Source organism: Macrotis lagotis, chromosome X (genome assembly GCF_037893015.1).
Source record: "Macrotis lagotis isolate mMagLag1 chromosome X, bilby.v1.9.chrom.fasta, whole genome shotgun sequence".
NCBI classification, from domain to species: Eukaryota; Metazoa; Chordata; class Mammalia; order Peramelemorphia; family Peramelidae; genus Macrotis; species Macrotis lagotis.
This window is the reverse complement of record NC_133666.1, coordinates 209,541,977-209,567,385: the sequence shown is the minus strand read 5'-3', so window position 1 is coordinate 209,567,385 and position 25,409 is coordinate 209,541,977. Positions and strand designations below refer to the sequence as shown.

General features: G+C 33.7%; 1 protein-coding gene across 2 annotated transcripts in view; it reads left to right on the top strand.

Annotated features, from left to right (window-relative positions):
- CAMK4 (calcium/calmodulin dependent protein kinase IV) overlaps positions 1-25,409 on the top strand; it is a 209,297-nt gene that overhangs the window by 96,580 nt on the left and 87,308 nt on the right. For both annotated transcript variants that reach the window (XM_074204472.1, XM_074204471.1), the window contains one exon: positions 9,664-9,736. In XM_074204472.1, the coding sequence (XP_074060573.1) occupies positions 9,664-9,736 (73 nt within the window). The remainder of the gene's footprint in view (positions 1-9,663; positions 9,737-25,409) is intronic.

Below are 25,409 nucleotides of genomic sequence, written 5' to 3'. Positions count from 1 at the left end.
AAAACTTGAGATCAAATGATGATGATGTTTGTCCTTCATTCTTGAAGATCAGGAGGTGATGCCATGACAAGCAAATGAATTGTATTTGAGTGAGGAGGTGCTGTGCTAAGTCACTAGCCTCACTTTCTTCTCTGGAACCATCTGGGTTCAGTTGCCTGATAAGAATCAGGATGACTGGAGGTGATCTTGGATGCAAGGCAATCAGAGTTAAATGACTTGCCTAGGTCACAACTAGTAAGTGACAAATGTCTGAGGCCAGATTTTAACTGACTCTAGTCCTAGTGCTCATATTGCACAATATGACAGTAGAAAATCACTTAACCTCTCAATCTCAGGTTCCTAATCATGTAAAATAAGGAATTAGGACTCAGCTGGTCTTAAGGTCTTTTCTAGCTTAAATCTATGCTATTATGTATATTTAATGAACATCTAGAAATTATATGATTCATCACAAAGACTTTCATTAAGAATTAGTAATGCCCAATCCTTGATTCCAGAATAATAAGGATAAACATGTTACCTTCTTTAAACAGAGAAGTTAAAAACTGATGATGCCTTAGTTGCTTAACATTTCTGGGTTCCAATTCCAATTTTTATTGTAAATTCCAACATAGGATTTACTTTACTTGATTGTTCATATTTGTTATAAGGGGAAAGAATGAAGATAGTAAAAATAAATTCTTATTAGTGAAAACAAATAAATTTGAACAAAAAAAGAGTAGGTCATATCTAACTTCATTTCCATTTTTCAATAAGATTACTAGGCTGTGGCAATGGTAGAAATATAATCACCCAAATTTTAGTAAAACATTTGTTTAATCTCTCTTTTTCTTGTGGATAGAACTTTGAAATATAAACTTGGATAAGCCTCTTTCAAATGCTTTATTGGGTGAAATAAAAACTGTCCTTTCAGCCAGGGAATGGGCTGTAGTAGATAAGTCATTGCAATTCCTTCTAATTCAGAAATTCTGTGATTTTTTTTTTAGTTTCTTTCTTTCTTTCTTTCTTTCTTTCTTTCTTTCTTTCTTTCTTTCTTTCTTTCTTTCTTTCTTTCTTTCTTTCTTTCTTTCTTCCTTTCCCTCCCTCCCTCCCTCCCTCCTTCCTTCCTTCCTTCTTTCTCTTTTCTCTTTGTCTCTCTGTCTCTGTCTGTCTCTCTGGCTATCTGCCTATCTCTCTTTCTCTCTTTTTTTGTAGTGATCTAAATGTGAAACAAATTCTGATATTCTTAGGGGAAACTCTAGGTAGCAGCATGGGCTATAGACAACCTGTTTTGTGTAAACTTGGAGCTATGATTGTAATCATAAATGTTTCATCTCTGTCTACAGTACAATTCTTTGCCCATGGTAGAGGATGCAAGCCTTGAAACTAAGCCCTTAAAACCTCTATATTGAAAAGCCTTTGCCTTAAAGAATGTTTGAGAAGACAAGGAGAAGGAGGAGGAGGAAGGAAGATTGTCCAGGATACAGCAGAATAGTAATGAGGAGGAATACAATAGGGAGAATAAAATGAGATATATTTTTAATTAAAAAATGGATCCTGCTCTCCACCATATATATTTGCTTTCTGTAAAGTCCCATGTGTTTCAATGCCATAGAAAGCAAAATTTTCAGTTATGTGCAGGAAGAGATGGAAATATTTACAAATTTTTCTGAGGGTGGTCAGATTTCTTGTTTCAGCTCTGACAAAGGGAATAATAGAGTTAGCATGAATTATTGCAGTAACAATTATATGTAATCTGGAAATGAGTACTACATTTTCCTGAGGATAACCTATTTTAGGATGTTTTTATGATTGCTCAGTAATCCTTTGGGTTTTTCAAAAGTTCACAGTTTGTTCTGTACTCCTAAACTGTCAGGGGAATAAATCTAGTTCAGTAGCAGTAATTAGTAGAACTAGAGTTCTGATTTCAGCAGAGCACTTTTGTATTCACTACAGATTATTAGAACAGCACATATACAGCCACACTGAAAGTGAAAAATGTAGACCCTTAAAGAATGACTTTGTTCAAAGCAACTCACTTAGAACAAAACTGGAATTCAAGTTCTTATTCTCCAACAAACTTTCATTATTTATTCTGTAAACAGTAACCTAAGTTTTCTTATCTGAGAAGATTATATCATTGAAAAAGATAATCTTTAAGGTTCCTTCTTTCTAAATCCTATGATCTTTAATTCTTCCCCCTGCCCCCATACTAATCTCCTATAGAAGAGGTAATATCATATAATAGCTAGAAAGCTAGTCTCCAAGTCAAGAAGACTTGGGTTCAAATGTGACTTCTCATACATACTAACTATATGACCTAGAATGTCAGTTTGACCTCTCAGTGCCCCCAAGCAGCTTTCTAAGACTTTAAGCTGCATAGATAGCATAGCAATGCCCATCTGCTTTGGTAGCACAAGTTTACCTACCTATACTAACTTCCTATTCTAGTGAAATCATAGGTATAGCTCCTCTCGGCCCCCATTTCATTTATGAGTTTTATCCCTGTTTCCTGGATTTGAATCATTTTATATATTTTAATATCTAATAAAGCTATAAAAATAATACCTCTCTGACAGTGATGCAGTCCTTCTTCTTACCAAAGCCAACCCACAGACCCACAGATAGTTGGAAGGGATCTTAATAGTTATTGAACCCAACCTTCTTATTTTAATGATGAGAAAACATTCTTAATGCAGAGAAGTTAAATGATACATTGTCTGTAAATACAGGATTCAGGATTCAAACCCAGATCTCCTTCACTCCAAATCAAATATACTATTTGCTATACCATACTGTCTCAATCCCACTGTATATGCCCTTTGATCCTTATTCCCTTTCATAGGCTCTAGACGATTATAACCTCAATAATCTTTTCAACCTTCTATTGGATGTTTGCCTACTGCCTTAAAATGTTCTAAAGTCTCTCCCATCCTAAAAAATAAAACAAAACATTAAAAGCAAAATATTCACTTGATAGTACTATTACCTCAAGCTATTATTCTAATCTCTCATTCTTCCCTTCTTAGCCAAATTCCTAGGAAAAAAACTGCCTACATTTGATTACCTTCACTTCTTTCATCTCACTTGTCAGCCTTTTGCAATTTGACTTCCAAACTCAGCAAAATAATTGCTTTCTCTAAAGTTTTCAGCAATCTCTTAACTGAAAATTCTGTTGGTTCTTTCCTTGCCCTCTTCCTCCTGGACCTATCTGCTCCATTTGACATGGTGTGGTTTTTCCAGTAACAATGTCTGACTGTGAGAGCTGAACTATAAGGAAAGTAGAACATCGCAAAATTGATGCTTTTGATTTGTGGTGCCAGAAAAGACTTGAGAGTCTATCAGACAATACTTACAGAAATTAATTCAAGCTATTTACTGGAGTGTCAGATTTTGAATCTGAAACTTAAATACTTTGACCACATAATGGAAGACTGTACTCATTGGAAAAGACCCTAAGGTTGAAAAAGATAGAAGGCAAAAGGAAAAGGGGATGACAGAGGATGAAATGAATAGAGAGTATCATGGAAATAATCGACATGAGCTTGGACAGACTTCAGAAGAAACAGGAGTATAGAAAGACCTGGTGTACTTGGATCACAGGATCATAAATAGTCAGACAGTACTGACTGAGTCAATGACAACAACAACAAAACCCCACCATCTCCTTCTCTATATACTTTGCTCTCTGGGTTTTGTGATGTTACTTACTCTCTCATCTATCTGACCATGCATGCACTTCCCTTACTGACTTTTGATGCATAATTGGTTAAGTCTCTAGACATAAAGCCATATATTTTTCTCCCCTCAGGATTCTAGGCCCTGAGAATCTGGGCGGGGGGGGGGAGGGGGGAGATGAGGAAGGATTGGTAACTTTCTCTGATGCTGTTGGTTCACTTTCCCTTTTTATTGTGTTCCGTTTGCCGTTAACTTCCAATAAGCTACACTACAGTTACACTTAGTGAATTAATATACATTAGCTTCTTAAGGAATATTTACTTCAAAGATACAACAAGAATAGAAGGACAAATATCTTCTCCAAACACTGGGGGGACACTTCCCTGTACTATCTCAGTTCTTAGGCTCAATCTTGAAACAATATATACATAGCATTTGCCCCCATTGAGTTCATTTCCAAGTTGTGGCATACTTGATAGAAAGATGAGTCTTCATCTCTGCTACTGCTAGACTGGATTGAGCAGGGACCTTAGGATATACTGCCTGGCTTGCAGGAAATCTCAGAATGAATTCCAGACCCTGAATTTTTGGTGGCTCACTTTGCCAGTCTTCTAAAGCTAGATGCAACAGAGACAAGTTTCTGTTCTGGGCAAGAGAAGAACAAATGCCCTACCCTACTCAGAGACTCTGAGACTAACCCTAGACTCATGAATGCAACCCAACTCCAGCTCTGTAGTCAATCAAAAACCAAGGTTTATATCTTCACTATATGGTTAGCAAACTGGAACCAGTAACAGAATGTTTGAGCATTCACTTGTGTAGTCTATCATCTGAGCACACAGCGCATACTCATAAAGTACAGGGCTAGTTGGCCATTCCTTCATTTTATTCATATATATATATATATATATATATATATATATATATATATATATGTATGAAAATGTATCAGATCTATATATAAAATTCTTGTCTCTCTCTCCTCTGAACCTCAGTCTCACAATATCCAATTTCCTGTGGACATTTCAAATTTAGTATTCCTAAGAACTCCCAAACTCAGTATGTTCAAAACTGAAATAATCATTTTTGTTGTATTTGAAATCTGAGACTAATTTAACTATGTAATAGTATGGTCACACAGCTAGGTAATTATTAAATGTCTGAGGTCCGATATGAACTCAGATACTCTTGACTCCAGGGCCAGTGCTTTATTCACTGCACCACCCAGCCGCCCCTCTACCTGTTTCTTAATTTCTCTTTCTTGTCATGATATGGCCTCTCTTTTTTGAATAATTTGCTAATGCAAGGTACTTGTAGTTATTAACTGGGAATATCTATGCTACTCATTAGTTTCAAGAAGATTACAAGAAGAATATTGCATTTTACTTCGAGTTTGCATACTCTGCTGTTGAAAAAGATGTAATGAGCCTAGCACTCTATTTGGAGGAAACACCCTTTTAAGACATCAATTCAAGTCAATATATGATTAAATAACAAGGAGAAGTTTTAAAAAGATTACAGTAGTATGAGATAATCTTGAAATGGAATCCTCAGGAAAAGGTCTAATAAAGAATTTATTTAGAAAACGATACTAAAAGGTCAACCAAATCATTGCAAAAATAAAAACAGCAACAAAAAAAATCAAACCTGATTCATTTATAAGTCTAAGGGGTGTGAGGTGTGTGTGTGTGTGTGTGTGTGTGTGTGTGTGTTTGTTCATGCACATGTGTGTATGTGTTGACTTAGTTTCATACCTATGCTTGCATGTATATGTATATATATATATATATATATTTATGTGTATGTATTGGTATATGTACATGTCACCTGAGTTTTACTTTGTGGCTCACAAAGGAGACTTAGATAAATATCTCAAAGATCTGGTCACTCCCCTTCTCCAAAGGAAAATCTGAGTTCTGTTTCATGGGGATCTAATGTCTGCAAGACTAGCCATCCTGCTCTCCTAAAAAATAGATATAAAAAGACTAGAATTATAGCTGTCTGCCCTCTAAATATTGCTAGTCTAGGGGAAATTATTTCATTAGGCTTAAATTTATTTATTGTTTGCTAGGAGTATATCTGAAGGTTATATCAGAAGCCTTGACCCATATCAAATCCAAAAACCATTGCAAATAATGAGCCACAAGTAAATCCATTTATATATAAAAATTCTCAGAGTGAATGAGCCTTCCCACTAAAGGAAAATATCTCAGCCTAACCAAAGATCATTGATCTCATCAATTAGAAATTTCCTTAAATTTCTAAAGAAATCAGGGACCTGAGTATCACCACTCTGTGTCTTTCTGTCACTGTCTGTCTAGCATCTCTTTTTCTCTCTCCCTCCCCACCCCCCAAAGAAAATTTGTAATATGTATTTTTTTTCTTGAAGAAAAAAGGATGATCTTTCCCATGATCTTGTGTCTACTTAGCATATCTCTCCAGTTTCTTATGAAAATTCTGCAAGTTTAAACCTAGGATCACTCTAGCATATTTTATTAAATTTAAAAAAATTAAAAATCAGGTGATACAAATGCAAAAATTATTCTTATAAATGAACATAGGAGGTACTCTATCACATACCTTTAATAATATACATCAGATTCTGATCATTAAATTTGGGAGAAACAAGGAAGAGAGAGAGAGAGGAACTGCAAATCAATAGGTACTAAGGCAAAAATTGATATAAAACCTTGGAAATGTAACTATAGAAATATATGCAGAAAATAATTCACTGACACCATTTTATTATAAAACAATAAAAGATAACAAAAATTATATGATTGTTTCAATAAAGAAAAAATCTGACAAAATGTAGCATTCATTTATGTTAAAAACTCTTAAAAGCAAAGGCATTGAAGTTACCTTTTTAATGATAATATATATTTCAAATAAGAACAAACAGAAGAAAAGCGAGAACTGTTATTAGCAACATCATTAATATCATAGTATATCTAAAATATATCACATATTATATTATTCCCCCATTAGTTTTATTATGTAAGCATAGAATGTAATAACACAAGAGTAATAGAAAAACTGAATTAAAAAAAGATTTAAATTCCTTTGAAAGAAAGCCATCTAGAATTTAAAAATATTACAAAATCTATTTTATAGATATAAAAAAGAGAAGATCATCAAAAGGAGACTAGATAAACAAGAATTAAAAAACAATCGAATCTAAGAATTCAGTGTTTGATAAATCCAGGAATATAAATTGCTGGGAGAAAGAAGTCTTTTGTTTTGCTTTTTGACAATAAGTGAGTGAATAATTTAACCGAAGTGAAATTTAAACTATAAGCTTTCACTTTAAACCAAAAATACTCAAAATGGATATGCAACATTAAAATGTCAAAGCACAAAAATATTAGAGAACAAGACCAGGTTTCATTTACAACTATGGTTAAGGAGAGAATTCTTACCATACAAAAAATGGAGGACATCATCAAACAAAATAAACAATTTTTGACTATACTTATTTAGAAGCTCTCACAGAAACACAGCAATGGAAATAAAATTAGAAGAGACATAGTAAAGTGGGAAAGTATCTACCTCAAATGTCACTTACAAAAGTGGGATAACAGAAATAGTGAATTGAAGCATCAGAGATGTGATATAATGACATGTAAATTAATTGGATTTAGATGAGGGAAGCACTGTGCAAAGATACCAGCCTCACTTTTTCCTTCTGAGCCACCTGGGTCTAGTGACCAGATATGGATCAGGATGATTGGAATTAATCATTGCTCAAATGCCAACTATTTATATAGTGTCATGTCATTTAGAAAAGATAAATGGCCAAAGGATATGAAGAATTTTCAAATGAAAAATTACATATTATAAATGACCATATAAGAGTGTTCTTCAAATCAGTCATAGTAAAAGAAATACAAAAGAAAACTCATATATTCTTCTTCATACCTTGCAAATTGCAAAGATAACAAAAGTTGCAAAAAAATTTTGCAGGGATTTTGGAACAATAAGCATATTGATACATACTTGACTAAGCTGTAAAGTGTTCCAATCACTTTCAGAAATTTAGAGAAACATGGGATGGCATACATGAATTGGTGTAAGGCAAAATCAGTGTAATAAAGCAATATACAAAATAATTGTAACAATATAGATTTAAAAAAATCATTAAAAGGAAGTTGAACTCTGTGTATTTGAAAAACTACTGAAGAATCCCTAGAGAAGAATCCCTCTTTTATTCCTTCAGGCAGTAAATTTTGGGCTACTGGGATAGAATACATTATAAGATATAATTGATTAGGTGTTTTTGCTTTATTGTTTTTCTTGTCATAGAGAGGATTCAATAGAGATGGTGAAGTGACCATGATAAAGGCAAAAAAGGCATTATTAAATTTTATGTTTATAAACTTTGCTGCAAAATGTGCCTCAACCTAATCATCCAATTGTTGAATTGCTTATTCTAACCTAATAAATCTTCCTTATTTTTCTCTTTCCCTGATATTGTGTTTCTTCAGTTTTCTAATATATAATAAAATGCACAAGATAAATATTTTATATTCTATTAATCTTCTATGAAAATTTATCCAGGAATTGGAAAAGTTTGTGGTTTATAGTCTTTTAAATGAAAGAAAAGCATTTAGTTGATTTTTAGAAACTAAAAAAAAATGAATTCATTGTATATCTTTCCCTTGATGAATCATGGCCATGAATCAACAGAACAAAAGAGGTGATTTTTATAAATTTGACTCAGTAAAATATTTTATTTTGTTACTTTGGGTCATATTTTAAATGTTAAGTTGATAAAATGAAATAATTTAGTTTTAGGTACTGTATTTCTGTGTGTGTGTGTGTGTGTGTGTGTGTGTGTGTGTGTGTGTGTGTGTATTCAGAATTAGCCTTGTGAATGTTGATAGCTCCTTCTATAGGTCTTTTTTTTTAGATTTTTTTTTGCAAGGCAAATGAGGTTAAGTGGCTTGCCCAAGGCCACATAGCTAGGTAATTATTAAGTGTCTGAGACCCGGGATTTGAATCCAGGTATTCCTGACTCCAGGGCGGGTGCTTTATCCACTGTGCTACATAGCCATCCCCTCCATAAGTCTTTTAATGTATTTATTAGTACTAGATATCATATCTTTAAGGACTAGTTCCTTTCTCATGATGTCTGTAACTCAGGGATCATTCTACCTAAGCTTAGAGAGGTTGAGTATAAGACTGGTTGGTTTCAGAGTGATGGATTTCTCAGTTACAACTTCTCTCCAGAACCATCTACTAAGTAATATAATGGTGAAGGGAATTTCTATAATGAAATATAAAAGAGACTTGAAAATTAAGAAAGCAAAAGTAGTAGTAGTTGTGGTGGTGGTGGTGGTGGTGATGGTGGTAGTGGTGGTAGTGATGGCAGGGGTAAAAGCTGTAGTAGTTTCATTGGTACTCATATAATGTCAAGTAATCTAGAAGTCCTCAAGCATAAATCAAAGAGACTTGAAATACTGAGGAAGAAGCAGCAGCAGCAGTAACAGTAGTACTAATTGTAGTAGCAGCAATAGTAATTAGTGATAGTAATAGTTGTAGTAAAAGAAGAACAAGACGTCCCTAAGCACATTAGACAGACTGCCTTTGAGACTTATTGAATGATATAGACAAAAAATCACATGGGTTGAGAGGGCATAGATGGAATGCCAACTTTGTCATTGGATGAAGTATCCATATTGATGATTTTTTGATCTATCTATATAGTAGTAGTAGTAGCAGTAGCAGTATCTCACTGACACAAAGCCCAAGACTTTAAAAATGAAAGACAAGTATAGCACCAGGTGTTTTCAGTGGCAGGTTGACAGTTCAAGATAAAGGCAAAAGAAATCTTTTCTATTCCTCAACTTAAGTGGGGATCTAATGACATTTTTATGTTTAAAATCTTTAATTCACAAAGAAAACAATAAACCAGTCTAATTATTTGAATGTTACTAAATTTTGGTTAACTGTTCATCAGACTACATCTTCCTGTCTGAATGCATATATTTCCTTAATTTCTTTTAGAATTGTGGAAAAAGGCTATTACAGTGAGCGTGATGCAGCACAGGCAGTTAAACAAATCCTGGAGGCAGTTGCTGTAAGTATAATGTGATACTTAAGTAATTAAGACTCATCAACATCTAGTCTTTCCCCTTCCTACAGTAATCCTTAATAATAAAATGATCATAAAAACAGCATTTGAACATCTGAAAATGTTATTTTCTTATGGATTTCTTCTTTTTTCATTGATACAAATAGCTCCAAGCTAAATATTCACTAAAATGAATTCTCTCATTAGCCAAATGTTTTCCAAACAACTAGACATTAGTTTCTGAGTCCCTCACCCACCCTTTTCTTATTTTCTTTTTTAAAATCTGTTTCCCCCCATCATAACACAAACACACACATACATATGTATGTGTGTGTATATGCACCCTGGAACTTTTAAATTGATTGTATTGACTTTTTCCTGATTAGACCAGCAGCACCCAAAATGGTCAGAAAACATGACAATTTTAGCTTTGGAAAGGAAACCAACGATTTTGGATGCATAATGTTTCAAGACAGAAGATAAAAAGAGGCAAGAATATACTGATAAATTTATCTGCTATAAAACATTCCTTCTTGAGAAGTTTATTTATGTAAAAAGAATTAGAAGTAATTCCATAATTATTGAGACTTTATTAGTTAAAATGTATTTAGGAGTATGATAGCTGGTAAAATATTCATGATTGATTCAGTTATTGATTATAAATTCAGGACAAATTAATCTCCAAATAAGTAGGACAGAACTCTAGGGAAGAAACTTAACATAAGCAATTTTAAAAATTCAAAAAATATGTCCAGGATTAAAGTATGGCCTATTATTCACCACCAATTATCAATTTAAAAGTTAACTATACAGTACTCTGAGAAACCAGGCTTGGTTGATAAGCATATATTGGTCTGACAATATACACACTTAAACCCTCTTAAAAGAATGTACTTCTCTTTATCCAAAATCACAAAAATAATCTTTAAAGAGTTGATAGAAATAACAAAATTGTAGTCTAACTAAATTGAGTAAACAGAATTCAGCTTTAGTTGTTTTTATAGATTTATTCTGCCTGCCAAATTTGTATTTATTTTGTTAATGTTAGGTTTTTATGGAGGGTGGTAGATGAGAGTGATGGATATGGAAAAATCCCATAGACTTGCTTTTAATAATTTTTCAATGATATGGTTTCTGTAATTACTGTTCCCCCAGTCACTCCAACTTCACTGTTGTTGTCTGACACTACTACCTCATGTATTCCTTAGTCTTTCAATCTCAAAGTCACTCTTCCATTTTATCTCTTTCCTTTGCCTGTCATGTTCATTTGCCAATTTTTGAAAATAATACTTTTCTTTTTATATGCATGAACCTAATTCCAGTCCCTATTACCTTATATAGCAATAATTGCAATATGATCTCCTACTTATTTCATACCTTCTGTGTCTTCCTACTCTAATCCAAATTGTCTTAAATAACATGTCACAATCCTGTTCACTGAAAGATTTTTCATTTCAGCAGTCTTTTTTTCATTGCTCCACAATATAGATTCTGCTTCAATCAAGTAAAATGGTTTGCTGTTCCTCAGTCCTTTTTCTTAAATTTCTACATTCATAATTGTAAATGACCTATTTTATTCTGTAAATAATTGCCTCCCCTCTCTGCTTCTCTCCCCTCCTAAAATTTGATTCAAAAATCCTTTTCTTCAGAATGATCATTTTAAAGCAAAGCAGTTTGATTTTATTCTTCATTCAATCATCATTAGATATATTCTTCCATGTAACTTCAAGTAATTGTCTGAGTTAATTTATTTCTATGATTCTGTCATGGGCTATTCTGGTTAACAAAACTGTCCATGAAAAACTTAGTATCTATTTATACAGCATTTATAGGCAAATAAACTACACCTAAGCAAGGATATCTCCACAAAGTATGTGGATACCTGAGTGTCCAGAACTCTCTTCAAGGCATGATAAATGAATTGCTTGATATTCCAATTAAGTGTCTTAGGAAAAATGATTCCTAGACCAAAACTTTGTGGCTAGCAAAATTGTTAGGGCAAACACAATTCAGTTTGAATTGTTATTTGTTTTAAAAATAACAGAATTGTCATCCTTTGCTTTATTTTAGCATGAAAAAACCTATAAGGAAAATACAGTTTTTATCTAAGTCTTCCCAAAGGTAAAAAGGATTAGAATTCTGTGATTTGGTCCTATAATTGGCAAGACAACTGCATAAACACGAGGGACTTTCAGCCCCAAGAGAGAAGATGGAAGAAATCTAACTATAGCCAGGTCTTCCCTCTGAAGATATATATGCTCTAGGGAGGAAACTAGGGTGATCCCTATACTCCAAATTCAAGGGTGCTGAGTGCCTTCAGCTTTAGGAATCTGTGGAGAAAAACTATTCTATAAAAACAAAAGAGGAGGGAAAGGGGAACAAATGGAAAAGAGGAAAAAAAGGAAAGCCAAATTATGGGAAGATAAGAAAAAAGACTGAAAATCAAAAAAGTGCAAGAGAGATGGTCTGGGTATATATAAGACTAGATTATAATGAAGGAAATTAATGTGACACCTCTCCCCACCCTCATCCCTTCACAAGAAGGAAAAACAAGCAATGTTTTACAAGTCCACAATGAATAAGAAATATACCTCATGAAGGGACATGAGCCAAAAGAACCCAATGAAATTTTGGACTGCTCAGAGATCATGAACCAAGATGAAAAAAAATCAAAATAGTTTAAAAGAGAAATAAACCTTTTAAAAGGAAGAGAATGGAAAATATACCAGAAACAAAAACTCTCAAGGCATATATTATTAAAACAAGAATTCACAATAACAAAAAAAAATCTCTTAAAAAAGCAGAAGTTGGGGTAGCTAGGTGGCATAGTGGATAAACCACCGGCCTTGGAGTCAGGAGTACCTGGGTTCAAATCCGGTCTCAGACACTTAATAATTACCTAGCTGTGTGGCCTTGGGTAAGCCACTTAACACCATTGCCTTGAAAAATCAAAAAAAAAAGCAGAAGTCATGCAAAAGAGAATGCTACATATGGAGTTTTAAAATTCAGAAATAAAAGAAAATTTTACAGAAGAGAATTAAAAAAAGAAATCTTGAAGAACAGAATAATTTGCTGCATAAAAAACACAGCTAATATATATATATATACTCTGGAAATAATGTAAAGACTAACAGAGTGCCTTCTGTGGGGGGGGAGGGAAGCAAGATTAAGGGAAAAATTGTAAAATTCAAAATGAATAAAAAACACATCTACTAAAGATGAATACAAATAAATTGACAATTAAAAAACATTATTAAGAGTTTTTTCTTTAAGATTTTATTTATTTTGAGTTTTACAATTTTCCCCCCAATCTTCCTTCCTTCCCGCCCCCTCCCCCCCCCCCCCCCCCCCCCCCGTGCCCCTGTAGAAGGCAGTCTGTTAGCCTTTACATTGTTTTCATGGTATACATTGATCTAAGTTGAACATGATGAGAAAGAAATCTTTTTTTTTTTTAGGTTTTTGCAAGGCAAATGGGGTTAAGTGGCTTGCCCAAGGCCACACAGCTAGGTAATTATTAAGTGTCTGAGATCGGATTTGAACCCAGGTACTCCTGACTCCAAGGCCGGTGCTTTATCCACTACACCACCTAGATGCCCCTTGTTTTTTTGTTTTGTTTTTTTTTAGGTTGAAAGAAATCTTTAAGGAAGAAAAATAAAGCATAAGAGATAGCAGAATTACATAATAAGATAATGGATTTTTTTTCTTTGGTCTTTGTTCAAACTCCACAATTCTTTTTCTGGATACAAATGGTATTCTCCATGGCAGATACCCCCAAATTGTCCCTTGATCTTATTGCAAATGCTTCTAGCAAATACCCATTGCATATAATGCTTGTTGATGGTCTCAGATAGATGTTGCTTATTATTCTAAGAAACCGTTCATTTATTCCTACACTCTCTAGTGTTTTTAGTAGGAATGGGTGCTGTATTTTGTCAAAAGCTTTTTTAATATCTATTGATATAATCATATGATTTCTGATAGATTTGTTTTTGATATACTTAATTATACTAACAGTTTTCCTATTAGTGGACCAACCCTGCATCCCTGGAATAAATCCTACTTGGTCTTAGTGTATTATCCTAGTGATAACTTGTAATCATTTTGCTAAGATTTTATTTAAGATTTTGGAATCTATATTCTTCAGAGAGATAGGTCTATAATTTTCTTTCTCTGTTTCAACTCTCCCTGGTTTAGGTATCAGCACCATATTGATGTCATAGAAAGAGTTAGGCAGAGTTCTGTCTTCATCTATTTTTCCAAAGAGTTTATATAGAATTGGAACCAATTGTTCCTTAAATGTTTGATAGAATTCACTTGTGAATCCATCTGGCCCTGGAGATTTTTTTTTAGGGAGTTCAATAATGGATTGTTGAATTTCTTTTTTTGAGATAGTGTTGTTTAGGTATTCAATTTCCTCTTCACTTAACCTGGGCAACTTATATTTTTGTAAATATTCATCCATTTTGCTTAGGTTTTCAAATTTATTGGCATAGAGTTGGGCAAAATAACTCTGAATTATTACTTTAATTTCCTCCTCATTGGTGGTAAATTCACCTTTTTCATTTATGATACTAGCAATTTGGTTTCCTTCTTTTTTTAAATCAAATTGACCAGAGGTTTATCAATTTTATTTTTTTTTCATAGAACCAACTCATGGTTTTATTTATTAGTTCAATAGTTTTCTTGCTTTCAATTTTATTAATTTCTCCTTTAATTTTTAGAATTTCTACTTTGATATTTAATTTGGGTGTCTTAATTTGTTCTTTCTCTACTTTTTTTAGTTGCATATTTAGTTCATTGATTTCCTCTTTCTCTAATTTATTCATGTAAGCATTTAAAGATATAATATATCCTCTGACTGCTGCCTTGAGCGAATCCCATAGGTTTTGGTATGTTGTTTCAGTATTGTCATTATCTAGGATGAAATAATTAATTCTTTCTATAATTTACTGTTTGATCCACTCATTTTTTAAAATGAAGTTGTTTAGTTTCCAATTAGTTTTGGGTCTGCATCTCCCTGGTCCAGTATTTTATATGATTTTTATTGCATTATGATCTGAGAATGATGTATGCATCAGTTCTGCCTTTCTGCAGTTGATCATTAGGATTTTTTATGGCATAGTATATGGTCAATTTTTGTGTATGTGCCATGTACTACAGAAAAAACTATATTCCTTTCTATCCCCATTCAATTGCCTCCATAAGTCTTTCATATCTAGGTTTTCTAACAATCTATTTATTTCCCTAACTTCCCTCTTGTTTATTTAATGGTTACATTTAACTAAATCTGAGAGTGGGAGGTTGACGTCTCCCACTAGTAGAGTTTTGCTGTCTATGTCTTCCTGTAGCTCTTTCAACTTCTTCTCTAAGAATTTGGATGCTATACAATTGGGTGCATTTATATTTAGTATTGAAATTACTTTATTGTTTATGGTACCTTTTAGGAGGATATAGTTTCCTTCCTTATCTCTTTTAATGCTATTTTTGCAGCTGCTTTGTCTTGAGATAAATATCATTACCCCTGCTTTTTTCACTTCAACCAAAGCAAAATATATTTTGCTCCAACCTTTTACCTTTACTCTATATATCTCTCTGCTTCAAATGAGTTTCTTGTAAGCAGCATATTGTAGGATTCTGGTTTTTAATCCACTCTGTTATTTGCTTATCTTTTAAAGGAGAGTTCATCCCATTCACATTCAGTGTTATAATTTACTAACTCTTTATTGCCCTCCATGCTATCTTCCCTCTGTTTATATTTCCCCCCTTTTTACCCTTTATCCATATGCCCCAGTATTTTGTTTCTGAATACTACCACCTTCAGTGTGTTTGCCCTCCTATATCAACCCACCTCCCCTTTCTTTCCCCTTTCCCTTTTTCCCTTATTCCTTCCCTTCTTTCTTAGTTCCCCTTTTTTCTTCCCCCTCTCCTTGTTCCCTTCCCTCTGCTTTTCCCCTTTTAATACTTGAAAGGTAAAATAAGTTTCTTAACTGAGTGTTTGTGTAAGTTAACTTTAAGTCAAGTCTAATGAGAGGAAGATTCAGGTGGTTCTCAACTCCTCCCTTCTTACCCTCTATTACAATAAGTCTTTTGTACCTCTTAATGTAATGAGATTTACCCCCATCCAATCTCCTCCATCCTCCTGTCTCCTTACTGAACCCCTTTTAAAGGAGTTATTGTTTTTAAATCGTTCTATCTGAGTCACAAAAAAGTCATGAGTGTCCATCACTTTTGGCTAAGTATGTTCTCTCTAATAGAACTACAATTCTCAAGAGTTATGAGAATCTTTCTCCCAGGAGGGGATATAGTCAGTTTCATCTTATTGGATAGCAGTCTTTTTTTTCTTTACCCTTTTTTTTAACCCAGATTTTCTATTAAGCTCTGGTCTTTTCATCAGGAAATGTTGGAAGTCTCCCATTTCATTAATTGTCTATCTTTTCCCCAGAAGAGAAGGATCAGCTTTTCTGGGTAGTGGATTCTTGGCTGCATTCCAAGGTCCCTTTGCTCTTCAGAATATCTCATTCCAGGCCCTTTGATCCCTTAATGTTGATACAGCCAGGTCCTGTGTAATTCTTAATGTGGCTCCTTGGTATCTAAATTGTTTTTTTTCTGGCTGCTTGCAGGATTTTCTCTTTTATCTGATAGTTCTGGAATTTGGTCACAACATTCCTTGTTGTTTTCATTTTAGGATCTTTCTGGAGGGAATCGATGTATCCCTTCAATAATGATTTTAGCCTCTGGTTCCATATCAGGGCAGTTTTCCCATCACTAAATCCTGTAATATTAAGTCCAGGCTTTTTTTCTCTTCAATGTTTTCAGGAAGGCCTATAATTCTCAGGTTGTCCCTTCTCAATCTCCTGTTGAGGTCAATGGTTTTGCTGATGAGGTATTTTACATTTTCTTCTATTTTTTCAGTTTTTTGTTTTTTTTTTAACAGACTCTTGCTGTCTCATGAAGTCATTAGTTTCCACAGACTCCATTTTTTTTAGAGAATTTTCTTCATTTACCTTTTTCAATTCCTTTTCTAATTGGTCAATTCTATTTTTGAAAGTGTTTTCCATTTGGCCAATTGAGGTTTTGAGAGAATTATTTTCTTTTTGCCTTTGTCCAATTATATTTTCCAATGATTTGTTTTCTTGTTGCAAGGTGTTAATTATCTCTCCCAAATTTTCCAGTTGATTTTTTTTAGGTTTTTTTCAAGGCAAACAGGGTTAAGTGGCTTGCCCAAGGCCACACAGCTAGGTAATTATTAAGTGTCTGAGACCAGATTTGAACCCAGGTACTCCTGACTCCAAGGCTGGTGCTTTATCCACTATGCCACCTAGCTGCCCCTCCAATTGATTTTTAAACTCCTTCCTGATTTCTTCAAGGAAGTCTTTCTTTGCTGGAGACTAGATCATATTCTCCTCAGAGGTTTTAGGTCTCTCTGAGTTAGGGTCTTTTCCTTATAGGAATTTATGAACCCTCCTTTTCACTGATCTTTCTTCATTTTCCTAAGACCTTATGCTGGCAAAGGTCTGGTTCACAGAGGTTTGGTATTGAGATCCCTAAAGCCTTTACTCACTGGGTTTAGTAACTCCAAGTGGTCTGGCCAGCAGGCTGTGCTGGTTGCTTTCTCTGGAGTGTCTGTGACCTTAATTTGAGGCCCTCTCCCTTAGCCTGGAGGGGGTGGATGAAGCTATTGAGTACTTTTATCTTTGACCAATGGTGGGTTTTGTCCTAGGGCAGGGTAATTGCTCTCCCTATTCACAGCTGAGGGAGGTCTGCTGCTCACACCTGAGCCTGGGGCAGAGGTGGGCTGTAATTGTGTTTGTTCTGGGAAGAGGCTCCAGCTGAAATGAAGGTATGCCTATAGCTCTCCCTCACTGAAACTCTCCCTCCAGCTCTCTTGGCAAGCTCCAGACCATCAGTGCCACAACCAGTGCCTCTGCTCCCTAGTTGGCCCACACCCCTGTGACCCCTTAGGCTTGCCCCACTTTTAGGCTTTCAGGCTCTAGTCTGCCCTGTTGATCTGGCTAGTCGAGCTCTTAGAATCTCACTCACCCTGTAGCTGATCAGGCTGGGCTGGTCGCACTTTCAGGGTCTCAGAACCTCTCCCACCCAGCAGATGTGGGTAGTTGAATTCTTAGGCTCAGACCCTGTCCCAGGCTAGTGGAGCTCTCAGGCTCTGACTCTGTCCTGTTCCCCCAGCAGAGTCCACCCTCTGCGCCCAGCTCACCCATTGATCCTGGCTCATCCACAATCCCGGAGGACAAACCTTGAGGTAGATCTTCTCCTAGTTTCTCTTTCTGGGTTTTGTAGATCAGATTTCTGTTAAGAGGTTTGTTTCATATTATATATGAGGGAAGATCAGGAGACTTTAGCACTGACTTCTCTCCACCATCTTGGCTAGAAGTCTATTAAAGATTTTTAAAAATCATCATTCATAATCATACTATTACACAATACTAGAAAAGCATATAGAATGTCAAGAAATCTACTTTATGCTAAAAGTTACCATAAACAATGAAATAGTATTATTATTAAACATTCATGAAATGGCATAGCAAATAAAATCTACAAAGGAAAATCTAAATAAATAGGAATAAAAAAATAAAATATCACAATTATTGTAGGACATAATGCTCTTTTTTTTTTTTGGCCCATCTGGATAAGTCTAACAAAAAAGATTTATGAAAACAAACACATAGACCATATGAGAAGTTGGTTTTGAAAGACTTCTAATGGGAACATTAACATGCCAATTTCTCAGCATCAATTATACCTTTAAATAGAAGTTATTTTTTTTTGCAAGGCAAATGGGGTTAAGTGGCTTGCCCAAGGCCACACAGCTAGGTAATTATTAAGTGTCTGAGGCCGGAGTCGAACCCAGGTACTCCTGACTCCAGGGCCAGTGCTTTATCCACTGCACCACCTAGCCGCCCCTAAATAGAAGTTATTAAAGCATATTAAAAAATGTATTAAACACTTTCTTTTCACAGAACATGTTTAAATACTTAAGAGGATCTGTGTCTTGTAAATTTAGACATTCTCTTGAACGACATAACTGCTGAGTTTGGTTTGGATTCCCAAGAACATCATACATTTGCCTGAATCTGTTCATCATTAGAAATTTCATCATCATGGAGATTGCTTTACCTTTGTTCCTCAACATCTCACCTAATCAGGACTCTCAAAAATCTGCTCCCCAAATCTCCCTATATAAAGGCTCAGAATTTTTCAACCAACTCTTCATTTGCTTCCAGCTTCTCTACTTGGTTTTGACTCCATGAACATCATAACTCTGAAGCAGATACCTTTGGCAATTCCTTTCAACTTCCTTTTGTGTATTGAATCCCTACCCCATCCCCCAGATTGTAAGCTCCTTGAGGGCAGGGACTATATTTTTCTTATTTGTGACCTCAGTGCTTGACCCAGGCTGGCACATAATAGACACTTAATTAAAGTTTATTGACTTTTGAAAATGACAAACTATCAACACTTGCTCATTCTTTGGTATACTTCTTCATGTCATCCCATAAGTTGTCCACAGCACGTCCAGTCTATATACTGGACTCCTACTTCTCTTTATCTTGAATTACAAAGATATCAGTGAAGCACTCAACATGTCTAATTGTTATTATCATCATCCTCTCCTTATGACTAACCTGTAGTCTTCCTATCATACATTTCTCTGATGATCTCTTTCACTTCAATTTTTAAGTTACTTTATATTATATGTTATACTCAGTCCATACTCAATATTTGCCTCCCCCTTGTCCTTTACGTGATACCCATTTTCAATTCTTTGAAAATTGTTTTGTTCTATGAATTTTGAACATAGAACAGATTATGACAAATAAAAATTATAATTAATATAGAACATACAAATAAAAAGATCAAAATGTAGATTTAAACATTCTATCCTTTCTTTTTCCCAATAATTCTACTTCCATTCCCTCTGAGACAGTTATGTTGCTCTTCTACTTTTTATTCTTTTCCTTTCTACTAGTCCCTTTTCCTTCACCTATCAACAAGAGAAACATGATTGTGTAAGTGGTTGAAGAGCTGTGACCTTGGAGCCAAGAAGCTCCAAGTACAAGTCCTACCTCTGACACACATTAACTATGGGACCCTGGTCAAGTCAATTAACTGCTTAGTGATCTGTACAATTTTTATGTCTATAATTTTACAGAGAATTTACTGAGGCAATTTCCTCATCTGGGAATCTCCTATATAAAGGAACACAGCTTTAGTCTCTGTCTCCATAAAAAAAACAACAAAACCCTTCACATTTCTCTTATCCTAAAAAATCCCTCTGCTAATCTTGTGATATCCTCAAGCTAATTTCCTAACTCACTCTTTATTGTCAAAATTCTAAGAGTCATTTTCAGTCATTGCATCCACAGTTTTACCACCTTATTCCATAACCTATGACTTCTGCACTTCATCTTCATGAAACTGTTCTTTAAAGTCACCAGTCCTCTCCTGATTCCAAATTGCCTTGCCTTTTTCCTCCTTGATCACTTTATATAGAATTTCATACTTTGAGAAAGTTTGAAAATTTTCTTTATATTCTGTCTTCCCTTAGTTTCTCTGATAACTATATTTTTTTGGGATTGTTTTTCTCTCTCTTATGGATTCTTCTTTCTAGGCATATTTCATAAGTAGAGATGTTTCCTCTTATTCTGTCTACATCCTTTTTCTCTTCTTTTTCCACAGTTTTCATATGGCAGTCCTACTATTTAGCTATTGCCCCTCTTAGAAAATACACAAATTATTTGTATCTCTAACATTTCTTTGCTAAAGTGATGCCTACTAGGCATCTCCCCCCTGAATGTTCTGTCAGCACTTCCATCTTACCATCTTTCTTCCCAAACTCTCACTTGTTCTTTCTTTCTGTCTGCTAGTCACCCAAGCTGAAACCTCAGAGTCAAACAGCGAGCTATTTTAAGTGTTATTGATTGTCTTTGCTTTTGCATTCAGAGTATTCCCATTGTGAGAAGTGTTTTATAGCAAAGTAAAACAATTTAAACCAACAAAATAGAGACAATCTAAAAGTGCATTAAATTCCACATCACTATTATCACTAACTCCATTTTAAATTATATATTAACCAATAGAAATCTATTTTCTTTCCCTTCCATTATAAAAAAAGGAAAAGCAAAGCAAATTCCTTGGAACAAATATTCACATTCAAACAAAGCAAAAGCTCTTAGAAGGTGTATACAAAAATATCTCATTCTGCAGCTTGTATCTATGCTATACCTTTCTGTGAGGAGGTGGATAATATGTCTCATCTGTGGTGCTCTAGAATCATGAAATATCATTGTATTGATAAAGTTCTCATAATTTTCAAAGTTTTGTCTTTACAGTTTTGTCATTGTATAAATTGTTCTCTCAGTTCTGCTTATTACATTCTTAATCTGTTTATAAAATTTATAATATAAATTGTTTTCTACTCTTGCTTACATCATTTTTCATCAGTTTATACAAGATTTCCCAGGTTTTTCTGAAACCATTCCCTTCAACATTTCTTATGGTATGGTAGTGCCACAATTTATTCATCCATTCCTCAAATGATTGATATGCTTTTAGTTTCTAGGGCTTTTTCCTACTACAAAAAAATAAAAGAAGATATAAATACTTTTGTACATATAAGACGTTTTCCTATTTTTTTATCTCTATTGGGTAAAGTCTTAATAGTGGTACAGCCAGATTAAATGATCTGCCATGTTTAGTAACTTTTCCTTTGTGATTCCAAATTGCTTTTCATATGTTTGTTTCCATTCAGATATCTATCAATAGTGCATCAATGTGCCTAGCATTTATAATTTTCTGTTTTTGTCATCTTTGCTTTTCTAATGGGTAGGATTTAATTTGTATTTCTATAAGTAGTAGTAATTTAGAATAATTTTTTTTCATATGACTATGGATGGTCTGGGTATCTTCTCTCTCTCTTTTTTTTTTTTAGGTTTTTGCAAGGCGAACAGGGTTAAGTGGCTTGCCCAAGGCCACAGCTAGGTAATTATTAAGTGTCTGAGACCAGATTTGAACCCAGGTACTCCTGACTCCAGGGCCTGTGCTTTATCCACTGCACCACCCAGCTGCCCCTATCTTCTCTTGATTACCGCCTGTTTATATATCCTTTGAGCACTTATCCATTGAAGAGTAGCTATCATCTCATCAATTTGAATATATCTTGGAAGTCAGATCCTTATCATAGAATTTGCAAAGATTTTTCCAGTTATTTTTTCTCTTTTAATCTTTACTGTATTATTATCATGCAAAAGGTTTTTTAATTTAATGTAATCAAAATTATCCATTTGATCTTCTATGACCCTTTCTATTTCTTGTTTGTTCATAAACTTTTCTTCTATCCATGGGTAATGTAGGTAATTTCCCTTCTCTCCTCTCTTTTCTCTAATTTGTCTATGATATAACCTTTTATATTTAGGTTATTTATTAATGTGGTGTTTATCTTGGTATAAAATATGAGGTGTTAGTTTAAATTTTCCATATTTCTCTACCTTTCCCTACAGTTTTGTCAAATGCCCCAGTAACTTTCCCTTGGGATCCTTGACCTTTTTTGTGAATTCATTATATTTTTTAGTTCTGAAAAACAAATCATTTAGTTATTTGATTAAATAAGTTAATCAATTTAGGTAATTTCAAAAATATATATTGACTTGTATTATCCATGAACAATTAATATTTTCCCAATTATTTAAGTCCATTTGTATTTCTGTAAGCAATGTTTCAGAGTTGTATATTTATATAATTCTTGTGAATATCTTAGTGGGTAGAATCTCAAATATTCTACATTCTGTAGAATATCTCTTATCATAGAATTTGCAAAGATTTTTCCAGTTATTTTTTCTCTTTTAATCTTTACTATATTATTATTATTATTGTACAAAAGGTTTTTAATTTAATGTAATCAAAATTATCCATTTGATCTTCTATGACCCTACTATTTCTTGTTTGTTCATAAACTTTTCTTCTATCCATGGGTAATATAGGTAATTTCTCTTACAATTTTAATTTCACACAATTAGTTGTCAAGTTGTATTGTCTTTAATATTTCCATCGTATTTCCCCCTCTTCACTTTAAACAAAAGTTTTCTTTCTCCTTGGTTTTACTGGTAGTATACAGAAATAATGTTTATTTGTATGAGTTATTTTATATTGTACAAGTTTACTGAAGTTATCAACAGCTTCAATTTTTTGGTTGTATGATGCTTAAAAAGATTGAGAAACACATTTTCTAATTAATTAACCATTTTATTAATAATTCTAGAATATTACAAATAAAATGGGTGATCTTGAATGACAAAGATAAATCATGGTGGTGAACTCACAGTATATATACCCTTGGAAGAGCAGGCATTCCTTAGGGTGGCAATCAATTCTGACTAGTTAATATTTAAATATTAAATAGAATTTAAATAGAATTAAATTCATTTCTGCAATGAAAGGTGGACCTATTCTAATGAGAAACTATGAGATATAATTTTGATTGTGTCATTTACTTAAAAATTGCCCAGCCTTGGGCAATTTAATAAAAGAATTTAGCCCTTCTCAGACTTGTGTAGAACACAATTACCTTTCCTTCATGGATGCTGTCTGAACAAAATTATCAGGACAAGATTGACAGGAATTCTTCAATTCAATTTCATTAAAAGCAATGTCATTCAGACACTAAATAATCTACTGGCTTCTGAAAAAATCCTGGTGCTAATTCAATAATTGATTATTAAGAGGAGAGAGAAATAATTTCTCTCAGCTGATTCTTTGAGATTCATGTACACCATCATGTGAGCTTCAAAAAGTGATAATTTTGCTTTTTTATTTATCTATTATTATTCCTTCAGTTTCTCTTTCAATTTTGCTTTCACATAATCAGTTGTCAAGTTGTATCACCTTTTATATCTCCATTGCCTTTCTCCTTTTTATTTTTACTTCCACAGGCTTATGAAAGTCCTTATTGACTTCTGACTGGACTATTGCAATAGATTTATGACTAGTCTAAAATTCATCCTCTACATCATAAATTTCTATGTAATATAATTCATAATTCTTATCTATAATCAAATCACATCTACCCTCAAAAGTCTTCAGTAGCTCCCCAATGCCTACCAGATTTAATAGCAGTAATGTTTTGATATCTCAAATTTACTTTTTTGACTTTTCTCACAAGTTCCCCTCCTTCAGATAATTTGCAATCTAACCATAATAAACTATTCATTCTTCCCTAAACCTACCCTACCTTTTTCTACTGCCATTTTCATGCCTTTATTTATGCTAATTACACCATCTCCACCTACTTAAACTCTCCTCAATCTTCAAAACCCATCTTAGATTTCATCTTCAAAGCCCATCTCTACCTCTACCTCTTTTCCTTAGATGTCATCAATCAGCCAATCTCAATCAAGAGATATTTAAAATACTTCTATAATGTGTAGGCAATAAGGACACAAATACAACAAATGAAATAAGCCCTATTGTCAATGAATTTACATCTACTGTAATATTATAATATGCAGAGCAAATACAAAGGAGGGTGAAGGAAAGATTCATATAGCAGTAGTGTTTGGGCTACATCTTGAAGGAAAAGAATCTATGAAGCAGACTTAAGTACAGGAGTGCATTTCAGGTATGTAGGATGGCTGATACAAAGGCATAGAAATGAGATGAAATGTTATATGTGAGGAACAGAGGAAAGGTTGTTTTGGCTAGATTCAGAGTTCAAGAAGAGGTAGAAGCTAGAAAGATAGGTTTTAAGAAACATTTTGAAAGGTATCAAGCACTAAAGGGGAGTTTATATTTTATCTTTAATGGAATGAGGAGTCACTGAATTGATTGAGGGGGGTATTGATATAATCAGATATGTTCTTAAAAAAATCACTTTATTAGTAGAATAGATGAGAAATAAGGCAAGAAAACCAATTAAGAGATTATTGCAATAGTCTAGGAAAGAGGTGGTAAGGACTTCAACTAATATTAATTGTATGAGTATAAAGAATGGTTCAAATTTGAGAGATGACAACATCTTCAAGTAGAAAGGATGAATTATGTAAAAAAGGATGAAATATGATTGGATATATAGAGTGAGGAGTTGAGCATAGTACCAAGGTTACAAATCTGAAAAATTGGAAAAATGGTGTTACTTTTAACAGAAGTACAATTTTGTATTTTTTCTAAATAGTATATCCCAATTGCATTATAAATTTTCTGTATGTGTGTGTGTGTGTGGTCTTAGCAGAAATGAACTTAGAGAAGTATTAACATTTGCTTTTTATTGAATGGAAATTTTCCATCTGATTGCAGCTGAAACTTTACATATATATTATTTTTCCCATTAAAATGTGAGCTCCTTGAGTTTAGGGACTGTCTTTCTCTATTATTAAGCATTTACTAAATGCTTCATTCATTCATTAATTATTCTTTATCATCAAGAGAGTTAAATTTAGTTCTGTACTCCCATTTCAAAAATCAGAGTTTTAAGTTTGTCTAGTTTTTTTGAAATTTGGATGACATTTTTATAGAGAATTTTTTCTCATTTGAATTTGAATTTATCTGTGTGGTGTAATATGGAGTTAGAATTTTGAAATAGAAAAAATTATAATGATGGTTGTACATGTTAAAAAAAGATGGTATCTTGTTTCAAAGAAGCATGTATATTTAATTGGGGATGTTATAA